Genomic DNA, 15,083 nt, shown 5'->3' with positions numbered 1-15,083 from the left:
CTCCAGAGTAGCTGGGACTGCAGGCATGTGCCACCACACCCAGCTAATTTTTAATTTCTATGTAGAGATGGGGTCTCTCTATGTTGCCCAGGCTTGTCTTGAACTCCTGGCCAAGCAATCCTCCCAACTTGGCCTTCCAAAGTACTGGGATGATAAGCATGACCAATGCACCCAGCCTACCACAGGATTATTTTAAAATGACTACTCATATAACATTATAGGTAAGTTGCTTTTGTAGTGGTTCAGGAGACAGACAATGGTGGCTTAGGTTACAGTAGGAAGATGGAAAGAAGTGGAAAGATTAAGCTTTTGTTTTGTGATTTAGCGTTAACAGGCCTTGCAGATGGATTGGATGTGGAGGGTGAGGGAAAGAGAGGAATCAAGGATGACTGTTTGTGGCTCAGCACCCAGTAGGCGGTGGGGGTGTCATTTACTGAGATGAAACAAACAAGAGGAGGGACGGAGTGGGATGTGAGGGACACCAAGAGGCCTGTTTTGGATATCAGTTATGTTTGAGATACCTCTAGGACATTAGTGGGGAGCTATCAAGAAGGCTGCTGGATAAGTATGGGGCTCAAGGAGAAGATCTAAGCTGCTGAGAAGATTTTGGAATTTATCCACATATAGGTGGTATTTAAGTCAAGAGGGGATGGGTGCAGTAGCTCACGCCTGTAATCTCAGCATTTTGGGAGACCGAGGCAGGTGTATCACCTGAGGTCAGGAGTTCAAGACCAGCCTGGCCAACATGGTGAAACCTTGTCTCTACTAAAAATACAAAAATTAGCTGGGCGTGGTGGCGGGTGCCTGTAATTCCAGTTACTTGGGAGGCTGAGGTGGAAGAATTGTTTGAACCTGGGAGGCGGAGGTTGCAGTCAGCCAAGATTGCATCACTGCACTCCAACCTGGGCAACATACCAAGAGTCTGTCTCAAAAAAATAATAATAATAAAAATAAAGTCAAGAGGGACTGAGTGAGACTGCTAAGCAGAAGTCCCTTCAGTATTCAGACAGAAATTTGGCTTTGCTGGTGATCTGTGTCTTTTCCTAAAGATGCTGAGCCAGGTGCAGTGGCTCATGGCTATAATTCCAACACTTTGGGAGGCTCAGGTAGGAGAATTGCTTGAGCCCAGAAGTTCAAGACCAGCTTAGGCAACATAGTGAGACCCCCATCTCTACAAAAAGTAAAGAAAGAGGCTGGGTGCAGTGGTTCACACTTGTAATCCTAGTACGTTGAGAGGCCGAGGTGGGCAGATTGCCTGAGGTCAGGAGTTCGAGACCAGCCTGGCCAACATGGTGAAACCCCAACTCTACTAAAAATAAAAAAATTAGCCAGGCGTGACGGTGCATGTCTCTAATCCCAGCTACTTCGGAGGCTGAGGTGGGAGAATCGCTTGAACCCGGAAGGCGGAGGTCGCAGTGAACCAAGATCATGCCACTGTACTCACTCAAGTCTGGGCGACAGAGCAAGACTCAGTCTCAAAAAAAGAAAAAAGAAAGAAAGAAAGAAAGAAAGAAAAATTAGCTGGGCATGGTGGTGTGCACCTGTAGTCCCAGCTACTCAGGAGGCTGAGGTGGGAGGATCCGCCTAAGCCCAGGAGTTCAAGTCTGCAGTGAGACTGCAGTGATGGCAACACTGCACTCCAGCCTGAGGAACAGAGTAAGGCCCTGACTCAAAAAAAAGAAAAAAAAATGCTGAGTGACACATCTTGGAGTACTTTAACAATTCCAATTTGAAATTCACCCCGAGACTGATGACCAATAATTCTAGAAAAATGATGTCAATTTTTTTAAAGGATCTTGCTGATACCTATTTTGCATCGTATGACTTTATAGAACAACAGAGAGAAATAATGGCATTGCCTTTGATGAGTTAAAAGGATTTTCTCTTTTAAAACTAAAGGTCATAAGCAAATAATTCATACCAGAAGTCTAAAACAATGTTTATAGTAAGACTATTAAGTTTGTGGATACTAAGAGATCCTGGATAACATTTAGAGGAATGTTAGTCCAAGACTAGTGGGCAAGAGTTAAAAGTCTGATCTTGGCTGGGTGTGGTGGCTCACGCCTGTAATCCCAACACTTTGGGAGGCTGAGGCAGGAGGATTGTGTGAGGCCAGGAGTTGAGACCAGCCTAGGCAACATAGTGAGACCCTGTCTTTACTTTATTTAAGGAAAAAAAAAAAAAAGGGCCGGTGGCTCACGCCTGTAATCCCAGCACTTTGGAAGGCCCAGGTGGGCAGATCACAAGGACAGGAGTTCGAGATCAGCCTGGCCAGCATGATGAAACCCTATCTCTATTAAAAATAAAAAATTAGCTGGGCATGATGACACATGTCTATAATCCCAGCTACTTGGGATGCTGAGGTAGAAGAATTACTTGAACCTGGGAGGTGGGGAGTGAGGTGAGCCGAGATCATGCCATTGCATTCCAGCCTGGGTGACATGACACGACTTCATCTCAAAAAAACAAAAGAACAAAAGAACAAAAACACAAGGATTCTGATTTGTACTAATAACCTCCACCTCCACTATTTCTTCCGGCATGATTTACATTCAGTCTTGGGTTAGTAGGTGCACCTGTGTTCATTTCCACTCAGGTCTCTCTCCCTCTGGCTTTTCTCCATGGGAACAATATTTAGAGTCCATGTCTAGGCAATAGAGGCTATCTAGACTTAGCGATGGAGCTCTCACCTGGGAATCCATCTCTTGGCGTTTGATCTGTGTCAGCGTCATGCTTGAGAAGTCCATGTTGTCTGCAAGGATGGAAACAAGAACATCTTATCAAATTCTACCCTGGCTGACTGGCACCTGAGAGGCGGCCAATGCCAACGCTCTGTGGAAACACCTGGCTTGCCATTTGTCAACACTGCATGAAAGTAACTGAGGGGGCTGGACATGGTGCTCACTCCTGTAATCCTAGCTCTTTGGGAGGCTGAGATGGGTGGATCACGAGGTCAGGAGTTCAAGACCAGCCTGGTCAACATGGTGAAACCCTGTCTTTACTAAAAATACAAAAATTAGCCGGGTGTAGTGGTGGGCGCCTGTAATCCCAGCTATTTGGGAGGCTAAGGCAGGAAAATCACTTGAATCTGGGAGCGGAGGTTACAATGAGCCAAGATTGCGCCATTGCACTCCAGCCTGGGCGACAAGAGCAAGACTGCGTCTCAAAAAAAAAAAAAAAAAAAAAGGCAGGGCACAGTGGCACAGTGGCTCACACCTATAATTCCAGCAAACTTTGGGAGGCCAAGGTGGGCGGATCACCTGAGGCGAGGAGTTCGAGACCAGCCTTGGCCAACATGGTGAAGCCCCGTCTCTACTAAAAATACAAAAATTAGTGGGCGCAGTGGCGGGTGCCTGTAATCCCAGCTACTCGGGAGGCTAAGGCAGGAGAATCGTGTGAACCAGGGAGGTGGAGGTTGCAGTGAGCTGAGATCGTACCACTGCACTCCAGCCTGGGTGACAGAGTGAGACCCTGTCTCAAAAACAGAAATAAAGAAAAAATAAAATAAAATGATGAAAAATATGAAAGAAGTTAGACACAGTCCTGTGGAATTTGGTTGGGATCACAGGGGATGATGCAGAGAAGAGCTCAAGGATGCAAGATAAGAAAAGGGTCCCTTTGGAAAGGCTACCTGTCTCTTCAATCTGTGATTTGCCAGAAATGGTTGAGGCCACGACGCCGGCAGTGGCCTGGTTCACTCCCCGAGAGGCCTGCTGCAGCTGGGCTAGGTTGGGGCTGTCCTTATCAGCTTTCACCTACCAGGACAAAGCGGATTTAGGTTCACACAACACCTAGAGCAAGAAGGACTGAATCAAATAATTGCTCTGATGGTTCTTAGCAAACATATGTGGGCCAAACGGCAATCACCAATCAGCTTCTCAAAACCTGCTGCCTACAGTCAGCTCCTGACATTATCTATCATCTGAAAAATTATTCCTGGCTTCTTCACTTGGTGGCTCCCAAACTCTAAGCATTAGCACTTATTTGGACAGTGTACCCAATTGTAGAAATCAATCTGGGATGACAAGAAATAAGGGCAAATAAAGAACACTGAGATACTGCGAAACTCTTCAAAGGATTTTGAGCACCGGGTTTACATGAGAATTAGTTGGGGGCATTGATAGTATTGATTCAAAAATATATATATATATTTTTTTGAGATAGAGTTTCGCTCTTGTTGCCCAGGCTGGAGTGCAGTGGTGTGATCTCGGCTGACTGCAACCTCCGCCTCCCTGGTTCAAGTGATTCTCCTGCCTCAGCCTCCCAAGTAACTGGGATTATAAGTGTCCACCACCACACCCGGCTAATTTTTTGTATTTTTAGTAGAGATGGGGTTTCAACATGTTGGCCAGGTTGGTCTTGAACTCCCAACCTCAGGTGATCCACACACCTCGGCCTCCCAAAGTGCTGGGATTACAGGAGTGAGCCACCATGCCCAGCCTGATTCAAATTTGAAGACTAAGAAGGAGGAGTTGTGGAATCTCAGAGACAAGTCAGGTAACCTATGATGCCAACCTATTCCTTTATGATGCCAACCTATTCCTTATTCGAGTGTTTCTTGAATGCCAGGACTGCTAATAGGAAGTTGGCATTGCTGGGACTCTCTAAGGCCACTTGTAACGGATGTGAGGAAAGTCACGAGGGACATGTGTAGTACACTGGGTACAGACGTTCCTTGCTGTCACATGAAAGGACTCTAAGGCTGGGTGTGGTGGCTCACGTTTGTAATTCTAGCACTTTGGGAGGTCGAGGTGGGTGGATCACGAGGTCAGGAGATCGAGGCCAACCTGGCTAACATGGTGAAACCCTATCTCTACTAAAAATACAAAAAATTAGCTGGGTGTGGTGGCAGGCACCTGTAGTCCCAGCTACTGGGGAGGCTGAACCAGGAGAATCACTTGAACTAGGCAGGTGGAGTTTTGCAGTGAGCCGAGATCGCACCACTGCACTGCAGCCTGGACAACAGAGCAAGACTCTGCCTCAAGAAAAAAAAAAAAAAAAAAAAAAGCTGCTGTAAGAGGATGGTATGGGACCCTTAAGAGGCTGAATTTTTATTTGGAATCGAATCCACCTGAGCCCTGGATAAATCATCTGTTGTCAGGTCCAGTTCCATCCCACCATCCAAGTACTGTCTAACCTAGCCAGGTACTCTCTAACTCCTAAGTACTCTCTAACTGAACCAAGTACCATCTAACCTAACCAAGTACCATCTAACCTAGCCAAGTACTCTCTAACCTAGCCAAGTACTGTCTAACATAGCCAAGTATATCCCTTAGTACTCTCTAACCTAGCCAAGTTCCATCTAACCTAGCCAAGTACTCTCTAATCCCTTAGTACTCTCTAACCTAGCTAAGTACCATCTCACCTAGCCAAACGCCATCTAACCTAGCCAAGTACTCTGTAACCCCTTAGTACTCTTTAACCTAGCCTAGTACTCTCTAACCTAGCCAAGTACTGTCTAACATAGCCAAGTATATCCCTTAGTACTCTCTAACCTAGCCAAGTTCCATGTAACCTAGCCAAGTACTCTCTAACCTAGCTAAGTACCATCTAACCTAGCCGAGTGCCATCTAACCTAGCCAAGTACTCTCTAACTCAGCCAAGTACTGCCTAATGCAGCCAAGTACTCTTTAACCTAGCCTAGTACTCTCTAACCTAGCCAAGTACTGTCTAACATAGCCAAGTATATCCCTTAGTACTCTCTAACCTAGCCAAGTTCCATCTAATCTAGCCAAGTACTCTCTAACCTAGCCAAGTACTGTCTAACATAGCCAAGTATATCCCTTAGTATTCTATAACCTAGCCAAGTTCCATCTAACCTAGCCAAGTACTCTCTAACCTAGTCAAGTACCATCTAACCTAGCCAAGTGCCATCTAACCTAGCCAAATACTCTCTAACTCAGCCAAGTACTGCCTAATGCAGCCAAGTACTCTTTAACCTAGCCTAGTACTCTCTAACCAGGCCTTCCAGGGTCCTAGGAGGTCCAGCACAGGTCCTACCTTGGATGCAGCCACAAGCTGGGCTGTGCTAGCAGCAATTTCATGCGAACACACCATTAGCTCCTCAAATTTCCCTCTGCCTTGTACCACCAGATCAGCTGCATCCCTGATGGAAAACGACAAGAGGGACTAGGTTATGGGCAGATGAGCCGCAACTCCTCCACAATCCCACCTCCAGACCCCCCGCATCGCCCTGTGTCCCCTGGGAGAGCCAGGCTCCCTTGTAAACTTGGTCCTATTGACTTCCTGATCAATAGTTTATTGATCAGGGACAGATTCTTTTTCCCCTCCTTAGCTATTGTTTAGAGTGGATCAATGGAAGAGGGGTCAGGGGAGAAGCCTTGGTACCAGTGGATACCTACACCATGACAGTGGCTCCCCAGCCCACAGCCTTGGAGGCTGAGATGAGTCCTTCTGTCCATCGAGAGTTCTTGGCATAAAACTCTTTAGGGGATGCTGTACCCTAGGGAAGAAAAAAAAAGTCATAGCCACCTTTTATTGAGCATGTACTATATGGCAGGTGCTTTTATATATATATTATCCCAAATCATCCTCATAGTAACTCTGAGACATAAGCATTAGTATTCCCATTTTACAAAAAAGAAGATTCAGAGACAAAAATGGCTTTTCTGGCTGGGTGCAGTGGCGCTCGCCTGTAATCCCAGCACTTTGGGAGGCTGAGGCAGGTGGATCACTTGAGGTCAGGAGTTCAAGACCAGCCTGGGCAACATGGTGAAACCCTGTCTCTATTAAAAATACAAAAATTAGCTGGGTGTGGTGGTGGGTGCCTGTGATCCCAGCTACTCAGGAGGCTGAGGCAAAACAATCACTTCAGCCTAGGAGGCGGAGGTTGCAGTGAGCCGAGATCGCATCACTGCACTCTAGCCTGGGCAACAGAGCGAGACTGTCTCAAAACAAAACCCTGGCTGGGCGTGGTGGCTCATGCCTGTAATCCCAGCACTTTGCAAGACTGAGGCAGGCGGATCATGAGGTCAAGAGATTGAGACCATCCTGTCTAACATGGTAAAACCCCATCTCTACTAAAAATACAAAAATTAGCTGGGTGTGGTGATGTGCACCTGTTGTCCCAGCTACTCGGGAGGCTGAGGCAGGAGAATCGCTTGAACCCAGGAGGCAGAGGCTGCAGTGAGCCGAGATTGCACCACTGCATTCTAGCCTGGTGACAGAGCGAGACTCAGTCTCAAAACAAAAAACAACAACAACAATGAAAAACCAAAACCAAAAACCCAAAACAACAAACAAACAAAAAGGCTTTTCCCAAGGTCATGTAGGAAATAAATGGAAGTAAATCTTGGGCTTTTCTGACTCCAAAGCCTGCAGCATTTCTACCATACGATGACATTTCTGTATTGTATATATAAGAATAAATATTCTCATATGAATAAGTTATGATCTGAAAAGAGTCTAGCCACTCTCTGCGATTTGCCAATAAAAAAGGAGACTATACAGTGAATATATTAAAAAAAAATATTTCTACTTGGATTTGAGAAATGTTTTTATGCTTTGGAAGTGTCTGATAGTCTGAGGATCTGCAATAATCCTTGTCCAGTCCATCTTTCTATTTTAGAAACAGAAAACATCACCTCTCAGGAAGATAAAAGGCACCAGCAAACCAGGCCTGGCTGCTTGCTTTATGGCACTGTTCTCAGGCTCATTAACCCCTCCCTGGACTTACGCCTCCCAAGCTGCAGTGGCATATGGGGAAATAAGAAAAAAAACAAGATGATGATAATCCCAGCAAAGGCATGAGACCATGAAGTGATGCGTTGGTAACAGGCTGACAGCCGAGTCTATTTGTAAGGGTGAGTTGACTCTGCTGTTGGAAACAGACAAGGCAGAGCTCCCTGTGAAAAGTCAGTCTCAAGCTGGCTTTCAGGTTCTGCTTCATTTGCAAAAGTCCTCATGTCCCCCTCAGAGTACCTAGGTGTGCAATGTAAGCAGGGCTCGCACAGCAAGTTCCAACAATGTCTGCCTGTGCGAAGGGAGCTGGAGTTGGGACACATGCCTGGCCACCCTCTGGGAAGGTCCTGGAGCTCTGACTTCTCCCCAGGGCCTCTGCCGATGTTTACAGGAGTGGCACCTCTGTGCTCAGGTGGACACACAGAACAAGATGGCAGCATCACAGAGTCTGGTGGAGCGGGAATCTGTCACCAATGCCTGCTCTTCCTGCCCAGGGCCCACATCCACACTCACCCTGCCGCTCTCCACAATCTCTCTCTGGAGGTCCTTAGAGGCTACAATCAGCACCTGAATAGCTTGCATGAGGCTGGTACAGCAACCAAGGATCCTGCCAAACAAACAAACAAACAAACAAAAAGTCGAGGATACACTGAGACCAAGATCCAAGATCAATGAACACGACTGTTCTCTTTTCCACTCCTAGCCAAAGGCAAGCTTGGAATGGGAAAGGGAGGTAAGAAAGGTGCTAAGATTGCTGGAACATTCTGTGGGGAGGACCTGAAGGAGAGGCTGGTGAGTGACAGATCGATTGTGGGTCTCCATCGTAAGGAATAGTGAAGTTGTGATTCCTAGGGCTTCTTTTCTTCTTCTTTTTTTTTTGAGACGGACTCTCGCTCTGTCGCCCAGGCTGGAGAGTGCAGTGGCCGGATCTCAGCTCACTGCAAGCTCCGCCTCCCGGGTTCACACCATTCTCCTGCCTCAGCCTCCAGAGTAGCTGGGACTATAGGAGCCCGCTACCACACCCGGCTAATTTTTTGTATTTTTTAGTAGAGATGGGGTTTCACCAGGTTAGCCAGGATGGTCTCGATCTCCTGACCTCGTGATCCGCCCGTCTTGGCTTCCCAAAGTGCTGGGATTACAGGCTTGAGCTACCGCGCCTGGCCTTCTTTTCTTCTTTTTTGAGACAGAGTCTCACTCTGTCACCCAGGCTAGAGTGCAGAGGCATGATCTTGGCTCACTGCAACCTCCGCCTCCTGGGTTCAAGTGATTCTCCTGCCTCAGCCTCCCAAGTAGCTGGCATTACATGCATGCACCACCACACCAGGCTAATTTTTGTATTTTTAGTAAAGATGAATTTTCACCACATTGGGCAGGCTGTTCTCGAACTTCCGACCTCAGGTGATCCTCCCTCCTCAGCCTCCCAAAGTGCTGGGATTACAGGCGTGAGCCACCACGCCGGCCTGGGGTTTCTTTTCTTCTATAGTGAAACAGCAATATTGCTGTCAACATTAATACTATCACTGATGATTACGTCAACTCAGCCCTTCCCCGTGACTCCTACTGCTCTCCTCTGATTCCCTAATAAGTACACAGAGTATAGCCCAATGCCAGGAAGACGGATCCTGCTCCCCTAGGTCCCACTGTGCCGCTCAGACCAACCTTTCATTCACCTCCAATTTGACTCCTGTGTCTCCTGCTCGGGATTTGCTGAGCATCTCCTGTTAAAAAGAAGTATGGTTTCTAAACGTGCCTTGAATATTAAGGACCCACTAATGTCCTACTATACGTTCAGTCCAACATCGTGTGGTAGCTGAGAAACCTGAATCTGGAGGTCCCTAAGTCCCTGCCTACATCCTTGGGAGAGTCAGAAAAAGAATCCAGACTCTAATATATTCAGGGGGAGTGCAGCTGCAGTGGGCTGGCTCTATGATCTGCGTCTTTTTTTTTTTTTTTTTTTTGAGACGGAGTCTCACTTTGTCACCCAGGCTGGAGTGCAGCAGCGTGATCTCAGCTCACCGCAACCTCCGCCTCCTGGGTTCAAGTGATTCTCCTGCCTCATCTTCCCAAGTACCTGGGATTATAGCCACCTGCCCACCATGCCCAGCAAATTTTTGTATTTTTAGTAGAGACCAGGTTTCACCATGTTGTCCAGGCTGGTCTCAAACTCCTGGCCTCATGATCTGCCCGCCTCGGCCTCCCAAAGTGCTGGGAATACAGGTGTGAGCCACCGCGCCCGGCCAGAACCCAGGATGTTCTGAAACCAAAGTATCTGATTCTTGAGGAAACCAATCACCTTCTCTCATGAGGACCTTCTCATTTTCTATCACTCAGAAAAACTAGTGAGTTCAGATTTTGGTCTCTCTCTCTCTCTTTTTTTTTTTTTTTTTTTAACAATTTAAAAACATTTTTAGAGACAGGGTCTTACTCTCTCACCCAGGCTAGAGTGCAGTGGTGCAATCATGGCTCACTGTAGCCTCCAATTCCTGGGCTCAAGTGATCCTGCTGCAGCCTCTGGAGTAGCAAGGACGACAAGCATGCACCACCACGTCCAGCTAATTATTTTACTTTTTGTAGACATGGGGTCTTGCCATGATGCACAGGCTGGTCTCAAACTCCTAGACTCAAGCAATCCTCCCAAGGTGCTAGGATTACAGGCATGAGCCACTGTGCCTAGCAAATTCTGGTTTCTGTCTTAGGGGGTCGCCATGGCCTTCATGAACAACTATGACATGTCTAATGAGCAGCGTTGCAGAAGGGCAACTGCAAAGGCATCGTTTCAGGAGCTCCTGCAGGAACCTCCTACCTCTATTCTGGCCGTGGCGGTTTCAATAGCAGCTGAAGTGGCCGCCATCTCCTTGTCCACCAGGTCCCCCAGCTCTTCCTGCTTGATGTCCAGGCCCCTGGGCAGGAGCTCCTGTGAACACATCACAAAGGCTGAACTGACCCTGGGGCCTCCTCTCTCTTCTCCTCTGCCATCTGTAACCCTTACAAGACGGCAGAGGGAGGAGGCCACCCAGCCAACACCTTCTACAAGCCACGGGGGTTGTGGGGGGGTCTTTCGCAGACCCCATCTGGTCCTCTCTGTGACATGAACTCTGGAACCTCATGCTCCTCCTCACTCAGGATCCACCTCTTTCCAGAATGCCATCGCTGCCTCCCCCTGCAAGGTCATCCCGCCACCACTAAGACCCCAGTCCCTTAGTTGTGCAGTGTCAATTGTACTAGCTACGCAGGAGGTGTTTTTACAATTCTTTCTTTTGCTTTTTATTTTTGAGACAGAGATCTCCCTCTGTTGCCCAGGCTGGAGTACAGTGGCGCAATCTCGGCACAATGCAATCTCTGCCTCTTGGGTTCAAGCGATTCTCCTGCCTCAGCCTCCCAAGTAGCTGGGATTGCAGGTTTGTGCCACCACGCTCGGCTAATTTTTGTATTTTTAGTAGAGATGGGTTTCACTATTTTGCCTAGGCTGGTCTTGAACTTCCGACCTCAGGTAATCCTCCTGCCTCGGCCTCCCAAAGTGCTGGGATTACAGGTGTGAGCCATCACGCCTGGCCCTAATTTTTTATTTTTTTGAGACAGAGTCTTGCTCTGTCACCAGAGATGGAGTGCAGTGGCTTGATCATAGCTCACTGCAGCCTCGACCTCCCATGCTCAAGCAATCCTCCCACCTCTACCACCACAGTAGCTGGGAGTACAGGGGTGCACCACCAAGCCAGGCTAATTGTTTTTATTATTATTTTTTTTTTTAACAGAGATGGGGTCTTACTATGTTGTCCAGGCTGGTCTCGAATTCCTGGGCTCAAGTGATCCTCCTGTCTTGGCTGCCCAATGTGCTGGGATTGAGTTACTACACCTGGCCTACAACTTTTTCAAATACAGATGATATCTCCCACTTTGACCCTGACTTAACTTTGCTTCCACAGCGACCATATGAGGCAGGTATTATTCCTACTGTGTAGATAGGAAGCCAGGGATCAGAGGTAGAATGTCTTGACCACAGTTATGCTAGCAAATGGCAGGGCAGGAATTTGAACTAAGGTCTGACTAATAGCAAAGCCCACGATTTTTTTTTTTTTTTTTTTTTTTTGAGACGGAGTCTTGCTCTGTCGCCCAGGCTGGAGTGCAGTGGCTGGATCTCAGCTCACTGCAAGCTCTGTCTCCCGGGTTTTTACGCCATTCTCCTGCCTCAGCCTCCCGCATAGCTGGGACTACAGGCGCCCACCACCTCGCCCGGCTAGTTTTTTTTTTGTATTTTTTTTTTTTAGTAGAGACGGGGTTTTACCGTGTTAGCCAGGATGGTCTCGATCTCCTGACCTCGTGATCTGCCCGTCTCGGCCTCCCAAAGTGCTGGGATTACAGGCTTGAGCCACTGCGCCTGGCCTAGCCCACGATTTTTAAAACATGATGTGTTATACATACTAAGGTATAATATATATATGAATGGTCCAAAGGATAAGAATAAAGACGCATGTTATCCACCACCTAACTTAAAACTTACGGAATGCTATAAGAAACATCTGGCCGGGCGCGGTGACTTGGCCGGGCACGGTGGCTCAAGCCTGTAATCCCAGCACTTTGGGAGGCCGAGACGGGTGGATCACGAGGTCAGGAGATCGAGACCATCCTGGCTAACACGGTGAAACCCCGTCTCTACTAAAAAAATACAAAAACTAGCTGGGCGAGGTGGCGGGCGCCTGTAGTCCCAGCTACTCGGGAGGCTGAGGCAGGAGAATGGCGTAAACCCGGGAGGCGGAGCTTGCAGTGAGCTGAGATCCGGCCACTGCACTCCAGTCCGGGAGACAGAGCGAGACTCCGCCTCAAAAAAAAAAAAAAAAAAAAAAAGAAACATCAATACCTTTGGAATCCTATTTGTACTTGTATGTGCCCTGATTCTATCTCCCTTCCTTCCTGCCTTCTACCCCAAGAGATACAGAATTCAAGAGAGTGGTTGTCACGTATTATTTTATTTTTATTTTTTTAAAGACAAAAAATAAAAGCCTATTGCCCAGGCTAGAGTGCACTGGTGTGATCATAGCTCACTGCAGCCTCCCACTCCTGGGCTCAAGTGATCCTCCTGCCTCAGCCTCCTGAGTAGCTGGGACAACAGGCACACATCACTAGGCTCTGCTAACTTTTCAACTTTTTTGTAGAGTCAGAGTCTTGCTTTGTAACCCAGGCTGTATCAAACTCCTGGCCTCAAGTGATCCTCCCGCTCCGGCCTCCCAAAGTGCTGGGATTTTCAGACATGTGCCACTATGCCTGGCCTGTCTTATTATTATTATTTTTTAATGCCATATAGCTGCATCCCTAAACAATATATTGTTAAGTTTGAATGTCTGAGTCTTTATATAAAAGGAATCATACTGTATATATTTTTCCATGACGATTTTTCACTCAACATTCTATGTGTGAGATTCATCCTGTAACCTAGTAATTCTGATTCTACATATATACTCTAGAGCAACTGACATGTGTGCATGTATGATCATAGGGGCAAATTAGTAACAACCCAAATGGGAAATAACCCAAATGTCCATCACCAGGAGAACAGACAGATGAATTAAGCGATATTCACGCAATAGATATGAGAGAGCAGTGAAAATGAATGTATCTTCTTGGATTAATCTCACAGAATGTGGAGTGAAAAAGCAAGTTGTAGAAGAATATATACAGTAGGATTCCATTTACCTGTAGTCTATAACATGTGAAACTAACTCATTATTTAGGGAGGCAAAGATGAAGACGATCATTTTTCTTTTTCTTTTTTTTTTTTTTGAGACAGAGTCTCACTCTGCTGCCCAGGATGGAGTACAGTGGTGTAATCTCAGCTCACTGCAGCCTCCGCCTCCTGGGCTCAAGGGATTACCCTGCCTCAGCCTCTCAAGTAGCTGGGATTACAGGTGTGTGCTGGGATTACAAAATGAGCCACCACATCTGGCTAATTTTGTATTTTTAATAGAGATGGGGTTTCACTATGTCAGTCAGGCTGGTCTCGAACTCCTGGCCTCAAGTGATCTGTCCACCTCAGCCTCCCAAAGTGCTGGGATTACAGATGTGAGCCACAATGCCTGGCCCTGATCTTTTCATTTTTATTTTTTCTTTTTAGAGACAGGGTCTTACTCTGTCACCCAGGCTGGAGTACAGTGGTGCTCCAGTACATGGTTCTGGTACATGGTTCTGGTACATGTTTGGTACATGTCTGGTACATGGTTCTGGTACATGGCTCCAGTACATGGTTCCAGTACATGAGTACATGGTTCACTGCAGTCTTGAGCTCCTAGGCTTAGGTGATCCTCCTGCCTCAGCCTCCTGAGTAGCTGGGACCACAAGTGCTCACCATCACACCTGGCCAATTTTTAAAGTTGTTGTAGAGACAGGGCCCCACTAAGTTGCCCAAGTTGGTCTCAAATTCTTGGCCTCAATTGATCCTGGCTGGACGTGGTCTTTTTATTATGTTCTTCTGGAACTCCAATTAGACATTCTATCCTCATGGCTTTTATTATTTATTTATTTATTTTTTTGAGTAGAGTTTTGCTCTTGTTGCCCAGGCTGGAGTGCAAAAGCACGATCTCAGCTCACTGCAACCTCCGCCTCCCAGGTTCAAGTGATTCTCCTGCCTCAGCCTCCTAAGTAGCTGAGATTACAGGTGCCCACCATCACGCCTGGCTAATTTTTTGTATTTTTAGTAGAGATGGGGTTTCACCATGGTGGCCAGGCTGGTCTCGAACTCCTGACTTCAGGTGATCCACCTGTCTCGGCCTCCCAAAATGCTGGGATTACAGGCGTGAGGCACCGTGCCTGGCCCTATCCTCGTATCTTAACCGATATACTCCAATTCATAACACTGGGGGGAGAAATGGAAAAAAAAGGTACTGCATAGAAATGGAAATTTTCTTATTTTTCTTTCCCATAGAGTCCATGTCTTCTCTGTCCCTATATACATTTAACCCAATTTCTGGTATACAGGACATATCGACTACTTATTTATAGCGGAGGCAGGATCTCGCTCTGTTGCCCAGGCTGGAGTGCAGTGGCACAGTCATAGCTCAGTGTGGCCTCAAACTCCTGGGCTCAAGCGATCCTCCTGCCTCAGCCTCCCGAGTAGCTGGGACTACAGGTGCATGACATCACACCTGTCTAATTTTTTAAAAAATTTTATTTTGTAGAGATAGGGTCTCATTATGTTGCCTAGGCTGATCTTGAACTCCTGGCCTCAAGTGATCCTCCTGCCTCGGCCTCCCAAAGTGCAGGGATTACAGGTGTGAGCCACTGTGCTCAGCCACTACATCTTTAGTAAATGAATAAATACAGTGTTATGTCCATTTTGGGTATTACCTGCCTATCTAGATAAAAATTCTCAGAGACAGAGGAGCTGCCTATAC

The 15,083-nt window shown here is 47.1% G+C and overlaps 1 protein-coding gene across 6 annotated transcripts in view; it reads right to left on the bottom strand.

The window, feature by feature from the left end:
* HIP1 (huntingtin interacting protein 1) overlaps positions 1-15,083 on the bottom strand; it is a 218,444-nt gene that overhangs the window by 7,706 nt on the left and 195,655 nt on the right. For all 6 annotated transcript variants that reach the window (XM_033192730.1, XM_033192726.1, XM_033192727.1 and 3 more), the window contains 7 exons: positions 10,505-10,615; positions 9,361-9,419; positions 8,215-8,308; positions 6,363-6,463; positions 6,001-6,106; positions 3,632-3,755; positions 2,691-2,752 (listed from right to left, as the gene is read on the bottom strand). In XM_033192730.1, coding sequence (XP_033048621.1) covers positions 2,691-2,752; positions 3,632-3,755; positions 6,001-6,106; positions 6,363-6,463; positions 8,215-8,308; positions 9,361-9,419; positions 10,505-10,615 — 657 coding nt within the window. The remainder of the gene's footprint in view (positions 1-2,690; positions 2,753-3,631; positions 3,756-6,000; positions 6,107-6,362; positions 6,464-8,214; positions 8,309-9,360; positions 9,420-10,504; positions 10,616-15,083) is intronic.

The sequence above is a fragment of the Trachypithecus francoisi genome, unplaced genomic scaffold, assembly GCF_009764315.1.
Source record: "Trachypithecus francoisi isolate TF-2019V2 unplaced genomic scaffold, Tfra_2.0 Lachesis_group4, whole genome shotgun sequence".
Lineage (NCBI taxonomy): Eukaryota > Metazoa > Chordata > Mammalia > Primates > Cercopithecidae > Trachypithecus > Trachypithecus francoisi.
This window is presented reverse-complemented; position numbering and strand designations above follow the sequence as displayed.